This window comes from Mustela erminea, chromosome 2 (genome assembly GCF_009829155.1).
Source record: "Mustela erminea isolate mMusErm1 chromosome 2, mMusErm1.Pri, whole genome shotgun sequence".
NCBI classification, from domain to species: Eukaryota; Metazoa; Chordata; class Mammalia; order Carnivora; family Mustelidae; genus Mustela; species Mustela erminea.
The window spans coordinates 31,237,587-31,259,922 of NC_045615.1; the positions used below are offsets into that span (position 1 = coordinate 31,237,587).

The window sequence follows — 22,336 nt, forward strand, 5'->3', positions numbered from 1 at the left end:
GTAATCAGCCACACCATCACACCACCACCACCACGACCACCACTAACACACACACACACACACACACACACCTACACTGCATTGCCCACACCTGCTCCTATTTTAGGCGTAGGCTTACATGCATCAAGAGGCTATTTCTGAGTCCCCTCAGCCAGTCTAATTTAAGTTTCTCGGTCATTCTCTTTTTCTGAACACCCTATTCTTTCCTGCCATCTTACTCATCATGAGAGACAGTTACATACTCATTTCTGTGTCCATTTATTTAAAATCTGTGTCCAAAGCTGATTCATAAGATCCATGGAGTCAGAAACTTCTGTCCACCAACACGCACAGGGTCTGCTCTGTGCTTGGCAAACAGCAGCCGCTGGATACATTTTTAAATGGTAATAAAGATAGGGGTGCCTGGCTTGTTCAGTCAGTTAAGCAGCTAACTTTAGCTCACATTGTGATCTCATGGTCTGGGACTCAAGCCCTGTGTCGGGCTCCCTGCTCAGCGAGGAGTCTGCTTCTCCCTCTCCCTCTCCCCTGCTGCTCCCCCAGCTCATGCATGTTTTTGCTCTCCTGCTCTCTCTCTCTCAAATAAATAAATTCCATCTTATTTAATGAATTAATTTTAAAATGGCGAGGATTAGCAAGTAAGAAACCATTACAGAAAAAAGACTTTTCATCCCAAGACCACAACTCTACACTAAAAATCATAGAGAACTAAAATAAAATAAAGACCGTGGGGATATTTTTTTTTTACCTTTATTCATTCAGAATGCAATTCTAGACCAATCAACAACCAAGAGAAAACCCTTAAGCTTTTAAGTGGCGTTAACAGGTTGAATAATATAACAGTATAGCTCCCATATGTACAAGCAAGAAGTCGATTTCCATTCTCATGAGATCTCTTCCTAAACATTTGCATTTCCTTCCCATCCAAAAAATGCATTAACATGATCATGTTTATATAGCTAGTCGGCACGAGACAAATGATAATTTATACTGAACTACTGAAATCGTGTGGTATAGTGCCCACCACTCCATGCTGTAGCCCTTGACCTTTTCAGCGGCATTCACTATGTGGCATCGTCGCCAATGACAATGAAAGCACTTCATTAATTTTGAAAAGCTAGAGTTACTCAGAAAGTTTCCGTATCGTAAATAACATGTGGAATATTGCATTTAAGTCTAAAATAGCAAGATCGCTTAAACATTTGCTACAGTCCTCCTTGTAATATATGTAGGAAAATGAATGCTATATGAGAAGAAACAGATCAAGTTCTTATATTTTCACCTAAAAGTCTAGTTATTTAGTTTAAGTAGTGTCTATTAATATTGAAATGATTACAAAATAAATCAGTGTTAAATACTGCACAAAATCTAAAAGAAAATGGTCACGTTACATCATACTATATTGTAGAGATAATGATTAAAAGCAGCTAGTTAGAAGCCTCTTTTAAAAATTTAAAGTTTCTGACATCATTTTCCACCATTCCATCAATTCTTCCTTCTCCTCTTCTTTCCTTTGAGAAAATGACTCCAGTTCAAAATCAACCTAAAAGAGGAAATCAAGAATATATTGTTACCATACTGCATGTGTATTTTTAAAAGCTGAAATTTTAGGGGCGCCTGGGTGGCTCAGTGGTTAAGCCGCTGCCTTCGGCTCGGGTCATGATCCCAGGGTCCTGGGATAGAGCCCCGCATCGGGCTCTCTGCTCAGCAGGGAGCCTGCTTCCTCCTCTCTCTCTCTGCCTGCCTCTCTGCCTACTTACGATCTCTGTCTGTCAAATAAATAAATAAAAATCTTTTAAAAAATAAAAAATAAAAAAATAAAAGCTGAAATTTTAAAAATGAGCACAGTTCTAGAGCTTATAGAATAAGCTCAGGATAGCCACCTAAATTAAAAGTATATCCTACAAATCTCTTGTGATAAACAAGATACTTTCAGAAAGGGGAAAAAAAAAAACAATCAAAGCCATTATGTTTGAAATGTGCTTTGATCTTACAGTCTTGTAGGATTATTTAAAAGCAGATTATTCAAAAGCCGCTTATTTAAAGGCAATCTTTAACCTGAATCAGAAGATGTAATTTATAATTAATTTTTTCCCTTTGAGTATTCACTGAACGTCCCTAAACCTTGAATTTTCTCATAAGAACTGGGGAAAGATGGCAGAATGTAGTTCAGTGTCCTGGTGTCCCAAACCATAGGTACTGCTTTCCAGAATCTTGAATCTGCTAAGGAAACTGACAGAGACATACACATCTCCAAACCACCAGAGAGGCCAGTGGCGCAGGAACTCAACTCTGTGCAAACTGCAAGTTCTCAGCAGGTCTATGAAAATCCACAGACTTCAGCATAAAAGGCCATTCAAAACCTGTACTTCCCAACCTCCGTCCTCCTCAGTCCCTCTAGATACCCCTGCTTTCATTGCAAATAGAAGTAAGGTTCCTTGATCTGGCCACTAAGTCCCTGGTTATTTAGGAATATAACACTCACTACCTTCTTCAAGTAACACTGGCCAGAAAGGCTAAGATCCACATAACTGAACATTTAACAATCTGTTTCTGGGGCTACTTTTTCCCAGGTTTCACTTGCCCAAAATTATCTCTTGATTTTAATACATATACAGCCTAATGTACATAGACACACAATGAAAACCAAAGCACCAGGTAACAACTAAGATATTCTATTTGTGAAGCCAAGTACTTATAGTCCAAACTTTGGCTGTATGCACAAAAATGCAATAAACTCCTCGTAAGTAAACCTTTCAATTGGAAATCCTGCCAGCCATTCCCTGGTTGCCAAAATGTAATGCAAAGATTGCAGAATACCCTAGAACCCTGCCAAGAGGAGTTCTGGTCTCACCACCACCACCTTCCCAGCAAAATAAGTAACACCGACTTAAATAAGATGTACTTTTTGATAGCTTTTAGCAGAGGGTCTCTCTCATAATACATACTTATTACATATTTGGTTAATGCCTAAGATCACCTGACAGACATAATTATTTTCTCCAAATGCTTACTGAGTATTATACTGGATTCTAGAAATAAAAAGATAAATGGAACAGAAATCTCATTTTCTAAATTTCTAAAATGAGATTTTAGATTGACATCAATGCGTCAAATAAAAGTTTGATTTTGTTAAGTTGCATTTGATTTTCTTGTGGAGGTCTTCAAAAAAACTGAGAAATAATAAGGGAGCTTTGCACTAAGTAGCATAAAATCAAGCAAGGAGCCCTTGGTCACCTGCCTTTGCTTGGCCACGATTTTCTCATCTGTTAAATGGAGGTTAATAGTGGTACCTACCTCACAGGGTCATTATGAAGACTAAACATACATCATGAATATGTGTGACACACACGGAGAGCTCAATAAATCTTAGCCATTACAATTTCTTACCCCAACAGCAGGGCTATAAGGAACTGCTACTTTCTTTGTTATTGCCAGATACCCCGGAGCAGAGGCTGTGAGTTTATAGTTCCCAGGAACAAGCAATCTCCAGTAATCACCATCCTTCGCTGTAGGGAAACAAAATATCCACTCACATAATTATGCCATTTTAGGAATACCCACTATACCTCAGTTCAACTTCTCTGATTCCCTGTTTTTAAAATACATGTTTATGGAATTTGATAAAATGCCATTGAAATGAATGTTACACTCTCTTAGAGAAATACATACTTTTTTTTTTTTTAGTATTTTTTACTTATTCATTTGAAAGAGACAGAGCAAGCAAGAGAACAAGCAGGGGGGAAGGGCCAGAGGGAGAAGCAGACTCCCCACTGAGCAGGGCACCCCATGTGGAAATCATGACCTGAGCTGAAGGCAGATGCTTAACTGACTGAGTTATCCAGGTGCCCCTAGAGGAAGTAATTTCTAATGACAATTTTATAGATATTAATGTCAAATTTTCAATAAATCTTCGAAGACAATGGATTCTCATAATCATGTCAGGAGTGACACAGTTAAAAAGATAAATAAAGCCCCCAATCCTGGAGTCAGAGCATCTGGTGCTGTGTTTCGAGTCTGGCCAAGCATCTTGCCATGATCTCCTGATGGACTGAAGCTAATCAGTGTGTCACAAAGTGTGACCCAAGACAGCCTCATCCAAAACCAGGCACTTGCTAGAAATTTCTATTTCTGAAGATTCAGAATATGTTGGTCTAGAGTGCTGGTGTGGAGGGACCTCATTTTCAACAAGTTCCCTGGAGAATTCTTTTTTTTTTTTCCCCCCTGGAGAATTCTTAAGCAAAGGCAGGGGTCATACTCTTTCTCACCCTACATGTCCACAGCTCCCTCCTCATCTCGTTAGGATCCCTGGCCACTCCTACATCATCAGTCTCACACATGTGCCTTCAACCCATCACCTGCTTTTCCCTCTTGGTTATCCATGCCTGACAAGCCACCAGCCCTGGCTCATTTCCAGAGCTGCACCTGCCCCCATGGAGCTGGAGGAAACACACCACCATGCTCCTCGGTCTCTGACGCATATACACGGACATAACCGAGGGCACAGAACCACTCTGTATCCCTTCTCGTCCCTTCTTCCCTGGTCCTTCCACACTCTCATCTTCCTAGACCAGTGAAGATCAATCACCTAGGAAACTGGTCAAGTGCAAATTCTAATTCACTAGCCCTGGGGTGAGGCCTGAGATTCTGCATTCCTAACCAGCTCCAAGACTGTGCTGACTTCAGGGGCCGGTCAGGGCCACACTTTGAGTAGCAAGGACTTAGCAGACATTTCACACTTTCTGCTTCTTCCTAACACCTCTGACATATCCTCTTCATCCTCACTCTCAGTTGATGCTTTCCATATTATTTCACTGTGAAAATAAAACCAGAAAAAGAAAAGCCCCTGTGACCATCTCTTCCAATCTTCCTCTGACTCCTACATCTCCTTTCAACTGGGACGTCGCCGTTGCTTTTGTCTGAAGAGATCTGTCAGTACTCTCTATCTCTAATGTCTCTCCTGTTCTCTCTTAGACCCTCCAAGGAGGCTCCCACTGTCCCACGGAAACAGATTCTGTCAGGATCCTCCATGCTGGTTCATTCACAAGGGTCATCTTACTTGGCACTCCCAATCACTCCCTCCTTCTTGGAACCCTTCTGGGTTTTCAGGACAATTCATTTCGTTCTTTCACTACCTCGGGCTCCATTCCCCCTTCCTACCCTGCCCTCAAAAAGATGGAGCGTCTCCTCAGATTTCATGCCTTCCTGCCTGTGTGTATTTCCCATGTTAGAGTTCCATAAAATGCCTGAGTCATGGAATGCAGAGAAAATCGTATCTCTCTGGCACTCAGGTTAACAGACAGAAGAGGCTCCCTTTGGCCAGAGAGGATGGATGCCTGGGTGCCTTCTCCAAGCTCCCCCGAGGGCTAAGGGGGCAATGTCTTGGCACAAATTCTAGTATAGTGGTTGGCAAGATGTGCTGGCACTTAGGGGGGGTGTTGATAAATATTTGTTGAATAGATATATAAATGGAGCTTTAGGTGGGCAAATGTTAAGGATTTTTTTAAATACCCAAGTCATAAATGAGGAGGTTAAGAAAGAGGTTATGGTACAGAGTGATTTGGGAAATAAGGTAAATGCTCATTAATTATAAGGTATAAAAACATGCCAATAGTTCCTCCCTAAAAACATATTGTTGTTGTTGAAAAGGCCCCAACAAATGACAGTTAAACTAGAACGAGCTGCATAAATGTTGATTAACAGGGGTAGGCAGGTTTGCCAGGAAAATATATCCTCGTCCCCAAACAGGGAAAATGGAAATGGGGCTTTGAACTCAGAAATAACTAATATCCACCTCCACGCTGTTAACACCTGGTTTAACTCTGAGAAAGTCTGGATTTTTTGTACAGATTAAATGAAGAAAACAGTAGAGAAATCCTAGGCACATCCTGATACACTGGCATTGTTCTTTCCTATCCTTCCCACTCTCTCCCGAGGTCCTCCAATTAACAGCCTGTCAGCACTTCAGAGGCATCAGAAAGGCGCTGATACTTCAGATCTAGCCAGTTCATTTGCCTTTGCCTCAAGAGCTACACAGACTCTCCAGGGGAGGCTTCCCCGGGGCAGCAGGCCAAGACAGCGAGGAAAGGGCGCCACCTGCTGCATGCCAAGTTCTAAGCCAGCAACCGTCCTAGTAACTGCCTGACTGTGCTCCCACAAAGGAAATGTAACTTATCAAAGCGGGCAGAGGGGGCAGGTAAAGAGACACTAGTCATTCGATTGTTTTGTTTAGAACAAGGTAGGAACTGTAACTAGGATGACAAGTAATCACGCTCTGTGTGCTACACTAGAGCCTCCAGATCATGGCAGAGAACACCCACCGGATGTAACATCATGGTCAATTCCCTCCACGGAGATAGTGGCGTTGGCAATCGGGTTCCCTTGAAGGTCTCGGACAAAGCCTTTAACTCCTCGGTGTATCTGTGAAGATCAAGAACAAGCAAAAAAAAAAAATCAAATTCAAGGGGCACCTGGGTGGCTCAGTGGGTTAAGCCTCTGCCTTCGGCTCAGGTCATGATCCCAGTGTCCTGGGATCGAGCCCCACATCGGGCTTTCTGCTCAGCAGGGAGCCTGCTTCCTCCTCTCTCTCTGCCTGCCTCTCTACCTACTTGTGATCTCTGTCTGTCAAATAAATAAATAAAATCTTTTAAAATAAAAAAAAAAAATCAAATTCAAAATGCTCTAAGAACACGTTTCATGCCAAGAATCTCCTTCTTTTCGAGCAAAAGACTGTAGATCCTCAGTGTTTAAGGATCAAAATATGCTCAAAAGGCTGCTCAATTTTTTTTTTTTTTAACATCCTCTACACTGTTCTTTCTCAAGTGGACAAATGAGAAGTAATCCCCTGAAAACTGACATCTTATTCTGTCAGATAAAGACAATGAAGTAACTTCCAAACCACCAAAACAAAACAAAAGTCTGTCCTAAGCAGTTCTGGTCGTTGGCAGATTTCATGACTTTCTCCCTCTTACACTGGGTCACCTGTGTATAGGGGTATGGCCCCCGCCAGCTAGCAAGAATTACATTACAGCCTTTTTAGCACTTGTTCATGTTGAGTAAAAAGATAGATTGTGATTACTCTTGTAGTGAACCCATTAACAATATTCTTTTGGCTGAAAATAAGTGACCTGAAAGATCTGTGGACTTTAAAACTGAAGACTGGGTTTAGAAAGGAAACGGAAGAATAACACCCCTCCATTAAGCCACAGTCGACAACTACAGTGCAAACTACAAAAGCAGCTTTTTCCTTCATTTTTAAACAGAATTCAACTAAGTCAGTATGTTTCAAGTAAGAGAGGGTCACTTCAGGTCCCCGAGAAAGTGCTGCTTCTGGAAACACCAAAGGGTGATACACTAAGCTTAATTACTTAACAGAAGTTGCCCAGATTCCCAAAGGCTCAGCTCGCTCCTCACTCCATCTAGCCCTAGAAAGTGAATTTGCTTTTGCTACTGAGGACACTGGAATATTTCCCACAGAAGGTAGAATAAGTCTCAGGCCTGCCTTTGTCATCAGAGAATAAATCTGGCAGCAGTACAATGTTTTATCAAACAGATGTCCTGGATTATCAATCAGCAAATCTTTTTGCATTTGCTATTAGTTTTAAAGATACAGAATCTCTACAACTCTACAAAAATAACATGTACTTCCTTCCTCTAAAGGCAATTTGGGGATCAGAAAAATTTTAGAGAAAAGGAAGAGCGATACACATAGAGCAGAAAATCAGAGAAAAAAATGCAAACCTTAAATTTCTTAATATGAGGGCTCTTCAAAGAAATTTAGAAAGCTTGCAAACAAACCATTATTTATCCACATGTACTTTATGCTCATTGAGGCACCATAATCTGGATATTGTCAATATTATAAACCTTAGAGAGATGAAAGTTTTAAATGTCCTTACCATTCAAAAGTAAGTCAAACAATGACTTCAAAAACATATATAGTTCGCCTGCATTGGGCAAAAATATACCCAGTTAATATTCATGACTTTACTTTTTTTCTGCCTCTGCAACCCAAGACTTAGAGTATGCCATTTAAGAAATAGTGAAATAGGGGCGGCTGGGTGGCTCAGTGGGTTAAAGCCTCTGCCTTCAGCTCAGGTCATGATCTCAGGGTTTTGGGATCGAGCCCCACATTGGGCTCTCTGCTCAGCAGGGAGCGGGCTTCCTCCTCTCTCTCTGCCTACTTGTGATCTCTCTCTGTCAAATAAATAAATAAAATCTTAAAAAAAATAAATAGTGAAATAAGTAGATATCTATCTCTGATACGACAATTTTGAAGGAAATTTCTCTGAAAAATTACACAGTAGTACTAAATCTCAGTGAAAGTGTTACAGACTTTCACAACTCCACATGAATGCAGATCAGAAAATGCTGTCATTTTATGACTTTTGCAAAGGAAATCACAGAAGTTCAAATTTCACTCATGCCTGAAGAAACTATTTACTACCATTGTCCCTCCTATAATGCTCTCTCCTCAGATACCAGGACATCAATCAACCAAGCCTGGAAAAAAAAAAAAAAATCCAGAGATTCTCCATTGTCACCAGAACTGTTCATATCAGTAACCTTTAAGCCCTCCCCCAAAGAGCTTGCTGAAATGGACTTACTCTGGGATCCTACCATGCAAGCAGTGAGGTTCACTGATGGGACAGGAAACTCATTTTTAACAAGAACCTAGGTGATTATGATGCCAGTGCCCACGAAGCATTCTTTGGGAATTTCTTTGGGAATTCTGAGAACTAGACCGTTGCAAAGCTATTGAGTGAGAGGCTCTCCACCACAGCAAACTATTTATCCTAATTAACTTTGCAATTCCAGTTCCTGCAAACATCCCTTTAAAGCCCTGCAAGAGATTTCTTTTCAACCAATTACAGAATTAGACCTCCTAATCACCTATTTTCCATGAATTCTAAACTAGTCCACACTTAGACTTTAGGTCCAGGTGTTCAGTTACTATACCCCACTGTACTCTGTCCCATCATCAATAAAATAATTTCAACACAGAACTTCTGGCAGTCTTCACTGACCTGTCATCAGCCGTTGATACCCTAAACTCAGTGTTCTATGAAGCAAGCTGGAAGAGCCCATTGTAAATATCACTGTCACCGCCTCTCCACAGCAGGAACCATAACACTGAGGTTCTATCACGGTGGATCCTATGGGTCTTTGGACAGATCAAATTCTGACTCCAAGTGGCATAAAACAGGATGGTATGACCTGTTCCCTCTTCTTTCCAGATTATGTCTATATAAATTGATGAGTTGATACATGCCTACTCACCACCATAAATATAACACATATTCTTCTCTTTCCTGATGGTACATATTTGTGGGTTTTGTTCTGTCTAGAGTTTTTTCTTAAGAACTAAGGCTCAAGCAGCAGCTGAACCTGTTGTTTTAACTGATGAGCAGGACCAGGTTATGGACCCAACGTGCTGCCATGGCTCTTTGTAACTGACCTTTATTTGAGCAGTTATCATGCTCTCACGTGATTCAGTTCTGACGTTTCTGAACTCATTGATAATCAGACTTCTACCCCCAGCACTTCACAGCATGCCTAAGACACTAGAGTAGCTGAATAAATTTTTGTGGAAAGAACTATGTAAATAGAATGAAAAGCACTGCGTTAAGTAGGCATTATTTGACATCTAAGAGGAGGAGGACACACCAAATAGCCCTGTCTTACTTTCTCTACCCCAAAAATATAATTACAGCTCTCCTCGAAGGAGAAACTATTCAGGGGTTCTTATCAAGATTGTTCGAGGGTCAACATGGCTAATTATCCTTACCTTTTGCTGTTGAAAATGCCTTTTTTATATTAACATGCAGAGCCTTCCACTGATTGAAAATATCCTGTGTCATGAGTAATTTTTAATCTTTGTAATTAGCGCATCTATTCCATGAGAATCACTTTTAGTAAGGTATTCTATGGATATCTGACACGTGTAAAGGAACACTTAAGCTGATTTTACATCTTTTTAAATGCATCAGTTTCCTACATACGTGTTGTCCACATATATGCAAATAGCTTCATGTTTATTTAACATAATTTGTTCATATCAAATTAGTTTTTAAATTAGTCTGGACCATCTGCTGGCATGTGAAACTGACATCACTCTACCTAGCTTTGGGTGTAAATAGCCACACACAGAATGGAGTTTGAAGACCATCAAGGCACTGCAGGCAAGGATCAGAGTCTTTGGGTCTTCTTCCCCACCGAGGCCCCCAGAGCCCATGTCAACATAGTATAGAGGTGTGGGGTTGGCAGGGTATCAGTAGGTAAGGTATCTTACTCCCTCAGGCGGTGAGATTCCCCCCAAATTCTGTATAGACCGTACTGGAATGGCTCCATTAAGTGCTTCTCTAGAACAGATATGGGACTGTGTCATCAGAGGCAATATGGCATGGTGATTCTGGGAGGACACAGCCTGGATTTAAACTGTGCCTGAGTGACTTCAGGCAAGCTGTTTGACTTGTCTGTGTCTCTGATCCCTCATTTTTAATTCAGGGATGATGATGATGATGATGAAGATACAACTTCCCTTATGAGGTTGTTGTGAAGATTAAATGTGTTTATGATCACATGTAAGGCATTCAGAACAATGCCTGGGAAACAGTAAATGCCCAGGAAAGGTAAGCTATAGTTATTATGATTACCTCAGATACCACTGAGTTGAGGGTGAAACAAGTGGGGCACGTTAGGGCACAGAAATTAAGAAGGCACTCACACTCGGGTACAGATCCTATACCTGCATGCCCCTGAGAGTAAGTGCCTCCCTCGGTTTTGGATCCTCGATGCTTCACTTACCTCACCCTTGTCCTGATCCTGTCTGGGATGCCTGACAGGCCCAAGACAATCAGGGTGGAGGAGGGTCCTAAGACTGCCTGGCTTAGAGCAATATGAATGAACACAGGGTGTCACCTCACTTTACCACAAATCTCAGTTTAGTCGGTTCTCACTGAATATCATGAGGCTCAAAACCTATGACAAATGAAAGCCTGTTTGGACCACTGTTGACATGTTTTCCAAATGTAGCGGCCTCATTCTGAGTCAGATGGACTCCCCTGACTCCTGAGATGGGCTCAGTATGCCTGGATTAAATGCTCTTAGATCTCCCATTTTATGCTGGAGACAGTGTTTACCTGCTCGAGGTAGCTAATAAGGGAGTTTTTGTTATCCTCCCAGTAGCTCTTCAGAGTCTCTTCAGGTGGAAACTTTTCACAGCTAAGCTCCACGGTGATCTCGAAACAGTTGCTGCTGAGGTAATTGAAGTCTTGCATTCCTGCCAAGGTACCAAATGGAAAGTCAGAATTTACATGTGGAGACGAAAACCCTACACAAACCGTTCTGCTGAATTGGGAGCCAAGCAAAAAATACACCAACCGCTGCATTTTAAGTAGTCTGTGGGAAACCACAAGGAAAATCACCTACCATAAGGGACATAACAACAGAACTGGGAGGCTGTTATTGCTTTAGAGCAGAAATTCTCTTGGGTTCTTAAGCAATCACTTAGCTGAATGCATTGCGGCTGCTGGGTGCTAAAGCAGGCATCAACGGTGTTCCGCGTTGCTGGAATTGTCTTCAAAGAAGATAACTGGGAACAATGGCATGAAAATGACAGAAGAGGAGTTTTCTACCATCTTCCTCGAAAAAGACCCAATTTTGACAATCAGGCATGGAACAGAGAGCCTTTGTGGAAAGCCAGGAGTCCAGAGCAAAAATTCCAGCACACCATTGGAAGAAAAAAATCAGAGACCAGATGCACTTAAGAAAGTAAGAGTAATGGTTTTGCCTTCCTTGCATCACCCCTTCCCTAAGGTGGTACAGCTCAGTGACAACAGAGAACTTTTTGGTCCATGATTTCTCTCAGGAGGCAAAGTGGGAACATGTGAGTGAGTTTACTGGACACAGCTTCTTTCTCACCCCATTCAGAAAACTTAAGTATGCTATATGACTGGGGGCAGGGAATGGCTAGGAGAACAGTAGGCAAGACTTTCAGAATGTATCAAAGGAATGTGGATCTTACTAACCTTGTCAGAGAATCCATCAGAAAGCCTACCCATGAGCCACTGGGGACACCTTGCCAGCAGATCCCCTCGACTGGCCCACAGGTACCCCTAACGTTCTACACACCCCATCCACACACCCCGCCCTGTAGCAAGCTCCCCCTGCATGCCACTGATGGTAGCAACAGTGAGTCTTTGCAGATGACTGATGAGCACTCACAGAAAGCTGGCGCAACACTGCATGGCTGAGAGAAAGGACACAAATTTGAGCATTTAGCACTGCCCTAGGGAAAGCAAAGAGGAGGCTATCAGCAATTGGCCTGACTTTGCAGGATCAAAAGAAGGCATACAATTTTAAGAATATTCCCCCTAACAAGTAAGGAGGAGGCATATCATAGAAAAGGTCTGGGAAAGCCTTGGAATTCCTAACAGGACTAAGAGAAGTTATCATTCTACCAAAGCCAGTCGGTAAAGAAAGGAGGTGGCTCCTTTTTCAGATGGGAAGGCAGCAACAGAAACCTTCAAGGAACATGAAAAATCAAGGAAACATGACACCACCAAAGGAACACAATCATTTTCCAGTAACCAAACCTGAAGAAATGGAGATCTATGACTTTCCTAGTAAAAAATTCGAAATAGTTGTTTAAGGAAGCTCAATGACCTACAATAAAAAACACAATTCACGAAATCAGGGAAATTATATATGAGCAAAATGAGAAGTTTAACAGAAAGATAGAAGTCATAACAAGAACCAAACAGAAGTTCAAGAGCTAAAATAACAATAACAACAATTACAAAGAATTAAAAGGGGTAAAATGCAGTAGGAAGCATTAATAGCAGACTGGATCAAGCAGAAAAAAAAATCAGGAGGCAGAAACAGGTCATCTGAAATTACCCAGTAATAGGAAAACAAAGAAAAAGGAATGAAAAAGAGTGAAGAAAGCCTACATGACTATGGGATACCATTAAGAAAACAATCTATACATCACTAAAGTCCCAGAAGAAGAGAGAGAGAGAAGAGGCAGAAAGTAAATATCAAGAAATAATGGCTGAGAACCTCTTAAATTTAGGAAGAAATTTGGACATCCAAGTTCACAGGTCACCCAAAAATTTCAATTCAAAAAGATCTTCTCCATGACGTATTAGAAAAAAGTAATCAAAAAAATCAAAGACAAAAAGATAATTTTAAAAGGAGCTAACAGGGGGGGAAAAAAAAAGCTTATAACTTACAAAAGAACCACCCCCACCCCCACACATGAGGCTATCAGGAGATTTCTCAGCAGTAACCTCATAGGCCAGGGAGAGAGTGGGATGATATATTCAAAGTGAAAGAAAAAAACTGCCAACCAAGAAAACTTTACTCAGCAAAGTTGTCCTTCAGATATAAGGCAATAAAGACTTTCTCAAACAAAAGCTGAAGGATCTCATTACCATTAGAACTGTCTTACAAGAAATGCTGCAAAGTGTTTTTTTGTTTTTTTGGGTTTTTTTTAAGATTTTTATTTATTTGTTTGACAGACAGAAATCACAAGCAGGCAGAGAGGCAGGCAGAGAGAGAGAGGGAAGCAGGCTCCCTGCTGAGCAGAGAGCCCGATGTGGGGCTCGATCCCAGGACCCTGGGATCATGACCTGAGCCAAAGGCAGAGGCTTTAACCCACTGAGCCACCCAGGCACCCTGAAAAGTGTTCCTGAAGCTGAAATGAAAGAATTCTAATTTTTAACATGGAAACATATAAAAAAATGCAACACACTGGTAAAAATAGGTATAGAGTTAAATTCAAAATACTCTAACACTGTGTTATGGTAGTCTTAGTCACTTAACTCTAGTATGAAAATTAAAGGACAGAAGTATTAAAAATAACTATAGCCACAATAATTTATTAATGAATATATAACATAAAAGAATGTAAACTGTGACATCAAAAACACATTATTGGTGGGGCATGGTATAAAATGTCTTTTTGTAAATGATCAAAATTAAGTTATTGTCAGCTTAAAATGGACTGTTATGTCTATAGGATGTAAGTTTCATGCTAACCACAAAGCAAAAACTTAATACTTCACAAAAGACAAATGTATAAGAACTAAAGCACATCACTAAGGAAAATGATCAATTCACAAAGAAGGTCAGAAAGAGAGGAAGAAAGGAACAAGTGAACTACGAAAACAGAAAACAATAAGATGGTATTAATATGTCTTTTAAATGTTAATGGTTTAAATTCTCCATTAAGACATAGAGTATCTGAACAGATTTAAAAACAGGAAAGAAAAAAAAAAAATCAGGATCGAACTATATGGTGCCTACCAGAGCCTCAGAGCCTCACATCATCTTCAAGGACAAGGAAAGCTTAGAGTGAAGGAATGGAAAAAGATATTCCATGCAAGAGGAAACCTAAAAAGAGTAGGGGTAGCTATACTTTTATCAGACAAATACACTTTAAGACAAAAAGCTCTAACAAGAGACAAAAAACAGTCATTATAAAATGATAGAAGGGTAAATTTCTCAAAGGACATAACTCTTGAAAATTATATATGCATTCAACACTGGAGCATCTAAATATATTAAGCCAAATATACTAACAGAACTGAAGGGAAAAATAAACAACAATGCAATAATAATAGAAGACTTAATTATCCTAGTTTCAACAATGGATAGATTATCCAGTCAAAACTCAATAAATAAAAACTGCCCTTGAACTATATGTTAGACCAAATGTACCTAACAGACATATATGGAACATTCCACCCAACAGCAGAATTACACATTCTTCTCAAGCCCACATGAAATATTATGCAGGATATATTCACAATTCTGTAGAAAATTAAAACAACAGACCTCTGAACAACCAATGGGTCAAAAAGGAAATCAAAGGAAAACCAAAATATCATGAAACAAACAAAAATAGAAACACGGCATAACAAAATTTACAGGATGCAGTAAAAGCAGCTCTAAAAGGAAAGTTTATTATAATAAATGCCTGCATTAAGAAAAAAGAAAGATCTTGAATAAACAATCTAACTTGATACATCAAAGAGCTAGAAAAAGAAGAACAAACTAAGTCCAAAGTTAGCAAAAAGAAGGAAATAAGAAAGATCAGAGCAGATACAAATGAAATACAGACAAGAAAAACAAAAGGAAAGATCAACAAATCTAACAGCTGGTTTTTTTTTTTTTTAAGGTAAGCAAAACTCACAAACATTTAACTAGAGTAAGAATTAAGAGAGTGAAAACTCAAAAAATAATCAGAAATGGAAGAGGAGACATTACTACAACTGATATGACAGAAATACAAAGGATCCTAAGAGACTACTATAAATGATTATAGAAAAACAGCTGGATAACCTAGAAGAAACGGATAAATTTCTAGAGACATACAGCCCAAGACTGAATTATAAATTATGAAGAAATGGAAAATCTGAAACAGATCAGTTACTAGTAAGAAGACTGAACCAGCAATCAAAAACTTCCCAAAAAAGAAAAGCCCAAAACAATATGGTTTCACTGGTGAATTCTACCAAACATTTAAAGAAGAATTAACACCAATCCTTCTAAAACTCTTCCTAAAAATTGAAGAGAAGGAAACACTCCCAAACTCATTTTACAGGCCAGCATCACCCTGATACCAAAGCCAGAAAAGGACATTACAAGAAAAGAAAACTACAGGCCAATATTCCTGATGAATATAGTTGCAAAAATTCTCAATAAAATACTAGCAAACTGTATTCAACAGCACATTGAAAGGATCATACAGAATGATCATGTAAAATGTGTATTTAGGGCATAATGATGGTTCAACATAAGCAAATCAACAAATGAGAAACACCACATTGATAGAATGAAACATAAATATAATGATAATCTCAAAAGCTGCATAAAGAGATTTTGACAAAATTCAGATTCTTTTCATGATTAGAACTCAACAAATTGGATGTAAAAGAAATGTAGCACAACGTAATAAAGGCTATATATGACAAGTGCACAGCTAACATCCTACTTGATGGTGAAAGGCTGAAAGCTTTTTCTCCAAGATCAGGAACAAGAAAACGATGCCCACTCTCACCATTCCTATTCAACATAGTATTAGAAGTCCTAGTCAAAGCAATCAGGCAAGAAAAAGAAGTAAGACATCCAAATTGGAAAAAAATGAAGTAAAACTGTCTGTTTGCAGATGATATGACCTTATATATAGACAGTCCTAAAGAATGCACCAAAAAACTCTTGGAACTAATAAATGAATTCATTAAAGTTGCAGGCTGAAAAACCAAAATACAAAAATCAGTTGCATTTCTATAACTAACAATGAACTATCCAAAAAACAAACAAAGAAAACCATCTGATTTACAACAGTATCAAAAACAATAAAATACTCAGGAATAAATTTAACCAAGGAGGTAAAAGATCTCTAAACTGAACACTGTAAAACACTGATGAAAGAAACTGAAGAAGACACAAGTAAGTGAAAAAATATCCTGTGTACATAGGTCAGAATTAATATTACCAAAATGCCCATACGACTCAAAACACAGATTCAAGGTACAGATTCTATCGATGCAATGTAATCTACAGATTCAATGTAATCCCTATCAAAATTCCAAAGGCATTCTTTATATATAGAAAAGAAATCCTAAAATTTATATGGAACCACAAAAGACACCAAAGAACCAAAGTATCTTGAGAAATAAGAATAAACATGGAGACATTACACTTTCTGACTTCAGTCTATACTACAAAGATATAATAATCAAAATTGTATGATACTGGCATAAAAACAGACACATAGATCAAAAGTCCAGAATCAAGAGCCCAGAAATAAATTCTGGCACATTCAGTTTACTAATATTTGACAAGGAAACAGGGAATACTCAATGGGGAGAGGTTAATCTCTTTAATAAAATGCATTGGGGGAAAAAAGAAACACAAAAGACACACAAAAGGAAGACACTGGAATGTTTTCTTAAACCATACACAAAAATTAACTCAAAATGGAATGGAAATCATATGGGCCATATGATTTCAGGTCCATTGCAAATCAATGGACCTGAAATCATAAATCCCTAGAAGAAAACATAGAGGAAAAACCTCCCTTGGCAACAATATTTGGATATGGCAACAAAGCACATAGTAAAAAAAACCAAAAATAAATAAGCAGGACTACATCAAACTGAAAACTTCAGTACAGAAAAAGAAAGTCAAAAAAATGAAAAGGCAATCAATCTATAGAATGGGAGAAAATATTTATGAACTATCTGATGAGGTGTTAATATAAAAAATACACAAGGAACTCATACAACTCAATAGCAAAAAAACAAATAATCCAATAAAAATGGACAAAGAACCTGTCTAGACATTTTTCCAAAGAAGACATACCCATAGCCCACAGACATCCAAGAAGATGCTCAACATCACTAATCATCCGGGAAATGCAAATCAAAGCCACAATGAGATATCACCTCATACCAGTTAGAATAGCTATTATCAAAAAGATAAAAGACAATAAGTGCTGGCAAAAATGCAAAGAAAAGAGAACTTTTGTGCACTGTTGATAAGAATGCAAATTGGTACATTCACTATGGAAAATGGTAGGTTCAGAGGCTCCCAAAAAAATTAAAAATAGAATTACCATATGATCTAGCAATCCTAATTCTGGGTATATATATCTAAAGAAAATGAAATCATTATCTAAAAGATAGTTATCTGCACTCCCATGTTCACTGCAGCATTATTCACAGTAGCGAAGACATGGAAACAACCTAAGTGTCCATGGACAGATGAATGGATAAAGAAAATGTGGTATATATAAGCAATAGGATATTACTCGGCCATAAAAATTAAGGAAATCCTGCCATTGCTAACAACATGGACGGACCCTGAAGGCATTACGCTAAGTGAAATAATTCAGACAGAGAAAAATACTGAGTGATCTCCCTTACATATAAATTTTAAAAGCCAAACCTGTAAAAAATAGGAGTAGAGTAGTGATTGCCGAGAGGGGGACGAGGAAATAAAATGTTTGTCAACAAGCACACACTGCCAGTTACAAGATAAGAAAGTTCTGGGGAGCTGATGTATAGCATGGCGACTATAGTTAACAATACTGTGTAATATATTTGAAAACTGCGAAGAGAGTAAATATTAAATGTTTTCACCACAAGAAAAGAAAAAAGAAAAATGGTAACTATGTCAAGTGATGGATGTCTTAACTAGCCTTATTAGGTAATCATCTATGCAATACATTCATGAAATAAATCACATCATACACCTGAAATTTACATGATTTTATACACAATTATAGGTCCATAAAGCTGGGGGGAAATAAAATTTTTAAATAGTAATTTTTTTTGTAAGTGACAATAGGGCCAAACCTTCAATCCTAACTGGGCTGCTAAAGAAATGTCCATCTGTCTAAACCGACCTCTCTATCATGGAAGAGCTTGGACAGTCATATAAGATAGTCTGACATACTATTTTGTTCCTTAAGTCCAACCAAGAGCACAGTAGATTCCTAAGGGCTTGGGAGTCTTACTAATATACTCCATACTAATTTAACAGTCACTGAGTATCTACTACAGATGAGGCATAAGAAGAACACTGCAAACAGCACTGAGAGAAGATTGTGCATCCGGAACAATTTTACTTTGAAGCTGAGTCAATCTAGTAGTGAATGCTGTCGCTACCCACAAGATTGCTTTTACTAAGCCAGGGGGTCCATCCCCAAATTGCTGTTTGAGTGTTGGCTGTTCAGAGCTCAGAGCTGACCCCTGTTTTCTACGAGAGCTGCTTGCTGATAGAAACCACCTGGCTTGGGAGGTCACACCCTCCTATCCTCCATTCTAAAATCCTCCTCTGCAATCCCCAACCAAAGACTGACTGAAGCCACCAAAGGCTGGTCGCCTTGCCTCAGGGCACGATAACCCCCCTGCGGTTTACACTTGAGGACTTCCTCCCAATGGCTCAGGCCAAGGCTATGGCTGTCTCTGTGACCACATCCTCCTTCAGCTCTATCCATCTCCCTACCCTGCCTCCCTCACTTCCGTGCAGGGTTTTTTCTAAAGAGCACTTCCTCAATAAATTACAAGCAACCAAATCCCTATTTCAGATGCCACTTCTGGAAAACATGGACCTAAGACACTGATTTCATTCACTATCTAGGGAGCTAAAGGAAGTCAAAACTTTCGTAGACTGATTATTGTGGTTTATAATCACTGATAAAGATCAGTATTATTATTATTATTATTAATATTATTGTCATTATTTTGCAGATCTAGATCTCTTGGTATTCTGTAGACAACACATTGTTTGTCCATAAATGTAATTCCAAAGGTATGATTAATTTTTTTATAAAAATTGAATTATGAAATTACTTCCCATCTGATGTATGATGCATTTAACATAGTCTAACTCCTAAATCTGACTTTATTTCTCAGGCTATAGGGGGGAAAAAAAAGTGCTGAATCGGATCTGGTCTGATGCGAAATATAAATCAAAACAGAACAAACAAACAACAAAAAAAAACAGAACAAACATATATCAGAAAGAAAAATGTCAGGAAAAATGTTTTTCTCCAGGCATAATTCAATAAAAGAAGCATAATAAACAAACCCAAACCCTATAATTCGCTAGTGCTGCTACTGGCCTAATTCTCTAGCATTTCCAGGTGGGTCATAGAAAATCATTCTTGGTCAAAGAGGGAAAACAAAATCAGTTATCTTTACATTTCATTCTTCATACTGGGTAGAGTGAGTGTTACATAACTGTTGGTGGTCCAGCTAGCCATGAAAATAAGAGTTCTATGAAGTCTACTTGGGCAAAGGGAGCCAGGACTGCTGCCGTGGTTGCCTAGAAGATGGCTTCCTCCGGTGGCTGTGCTGCCTTTTCCCTTTTCAGACCCCAAAAAAGGTAAAGATCTTCATGATCTAAGAGTGCTTATTACAGTAGTGAATATCAACTAATATTCCACATCAAACAGTCCCCATTATCCCATCATTTAAAAGAAAAATAAAAGGTATATGGATGAAGATACACTGCCCTCCAATATATTCTTCTGCCTAAAAACTTAACTAACATATAACAAGGAAGCTCTTATTTCCTAAGGTCAGAATTTGAAAAGTAGGATATTTCACAATACTCAGTCTATATTTTCCCCATGGACATCTTTAGTTCATTCTTATGTCTTCAATTAGCATCTTAATTTTTAAAAATCAACAAAAACGAAACTATACATAGCAACCATTCATTCAGAAAACTAATTTCAATGGGTGAACTATAGGTTCCATCTATTTCTTAACGTCTGAGGACTGAAAGCTCTCCACATCTAAATGGTAATTATAAATAATTCACTACCTCCGAAGCACAAGGTGAAATGGACACTCACCGCCAGGAACACTGTACCAAGCAGCACCATTGGTTGTTCCATCTATGAAGCTGCTGTCATCATCGTTCTTGCGACATGGTGGCCGATTGGGGTCAGACATGGGTGGGTTAAAAGAGGAGTATGCCCGAGCCAAGCTTTGGAAAATGGCATCATCTGGGCAGGAACTATATTCATGAGCACTACCTAGAAAACAAACCCACAGGATTAAAGAAACCAATATAGACTGAAGAGCTCTGTGTGTTTTCCAAAGAGTGATTCAGTGTCGTCTCTTGCTAATGTATTTTTTTTCTAGAAGAGTTTATTTATTTATTAATTTATTCATTTATTTATTTGACGGATTGAGAAAGTGAGCAGCAGAGGGAGAAGGAGAAGCAGACTCCCCGCTGAGCAGGGAGCCCCATGCAGGACTCCAACCCAGGATTTGGGATCATGACCCTGAGCAGAAAGTAGACACCTAACTGACTGAGCCACCCAGGCACCCTCTTGCTGGCTTTTTTTTTATTTTTAAGCAACATCACAATGGGAAATAAGTGATGGTCTAAGTGCTCAACAATTACACTTAGTATGTAAGTGCTATATGATTCTGTTCCACACCATAATGTAGAAATTGGGTAGAATGGGACATCCTACTTAGTATCTGAAAGCGTCACAAGAAAAGGTGAAAGTTCATCATAAACTAGACCTGAGAAAACAGAAAGGAGATTTCCACTGTCAGAATTTTTAATTTTGAAAAATGTGACCTCTGGGTGCCTGGGTGGCTCAGTCAGTTAAGCAGCTGCCTTCTGCTCAGGCCATGATCCGGGGGTCCTGGAACTGAGCCCCGGGGTGGGGCTTCCCTGCTTAGCTGGGAGTCTGCTTCTCACTCTGCTCATGCTCACACGTGCTCTCTCTCTCAAATAAATAAATAAAATCTTTTTAAAAATAATAATAAAATAAAAATAAAGTAAAAAAATAAAAATGTGGGCGCCTGGGTGGCTCAGTGGGTTAAGCCTCTGCCTTCAGCTCAGGTCATGATCCCAGGGTCCTGGGATCGAGCCCCGCATCAGGCTCTTTGCTCAGCAGGGAGCCTGCTTCCTCCTCTCTCTTCTGCCTGCCTCTCTGCCTACTTGTGATCTGTCTGTCAAATAAATAAAATCTTAAAAAATAAAATAAAATAAAATAAATAAAAAATGTAACCCCATAGCCACCATGCATCATTTTCACACATACTTTTCGGTATTCGAGTTTTAAAGTTTAAAAAAAATCTCTCAGGGGCGCCTGGGTGGCTCAGTGGGTTAAGCCTCTGCCTTCGTTCGGCTCAGGTCATGATCTCAGGGTCCTGGGATCGAACCCCACATCAGGATCTCTGCTCAGCGGGGAGCTTGCCTCCCCCTCTCTCTGCCTGCTGCTCGGCCTGCTTATGATCTGTCAAATAAATAAATAAAATCTTAAAAAAAAAAAAACTCCCATGTGTAATATGGAAAAAAATTATATTTTGATACACTAGTCTTCTTCATATATGATAAAATATGCTAGGTTTTTAAATTTCCTAGCTATTGACAAAGTACAAAATCTCTAAATTTTAATGATGTTTCACCAAAGACTTTTTTCAAGGCTCAATATCTTAAATTATCATCATGTGCTTGCAAAGAACGAATTCTTCAAAGGCCCCCTGAGAACCCATCCGAAGTGGGAAATTCGCTGGAGCAACAAAAAGTAAGTTGAAAATAACTATCTGGCTAAAGCTTGCTGTGCCTGAAATTTAACTAAAACGAGTTCAAGAAAGTCAAAGCACCAGTTCCTCTCCCTGACACCACTAGAAAGAGTCCCAAATGCAAAAGCAGGAGTGCATGGTAAGACACGGAGAGACCACACAGGCCCTGATCAAGCTCCAAAAGGATCAAGCTCCAAAAAGACCGCTTTCATTTTTAAGCCCTCTTGTACACAAACTGCATAATTTCCATTATCTCTTGATTCTACCTG

General features: G+C 39.2%; 1 protein-coding gene across 1 annotated transcript in view; it reads right to left on the reverse strand.

Moving 5' to 3' along the window:
• Window positions 1-732: 732 nt before the first annotated feature.
• The window catches only part of CPE (carboxypeptidase E), a 110,842-nt gene continuing 89,238 nt past the window's right edge, over window positions 733-22,336 (reverse strand). Inside the window, exons 5-9 of the mRNA XM_032332602.1 lie at window positions 20,375-20,557; window positions 11,139-11,278; window positions 6,318-6,417; window positions 3,388-3,506; window positions 733-1,540 (exon numbers count right to left, since the gene is read on the reverse strand). Coding sequence (XP_032188493.1) covers window positions 1,442-1,540; window positions 3,388-3,506; window positions 6,318-6,417; window positions 11,139-11,278; window positions 20,375-20,557 — 641 coding nt within the window. The 3' untranslated portion in view covers window positions 733-1,441. The remainder of the gene's footprint in view (window positions 1,541-3,387; window positions 3,507-6,317; window positions 6,418-11,138; window positions 11,279-20,374; window positions 20,558-22,336) is intronic.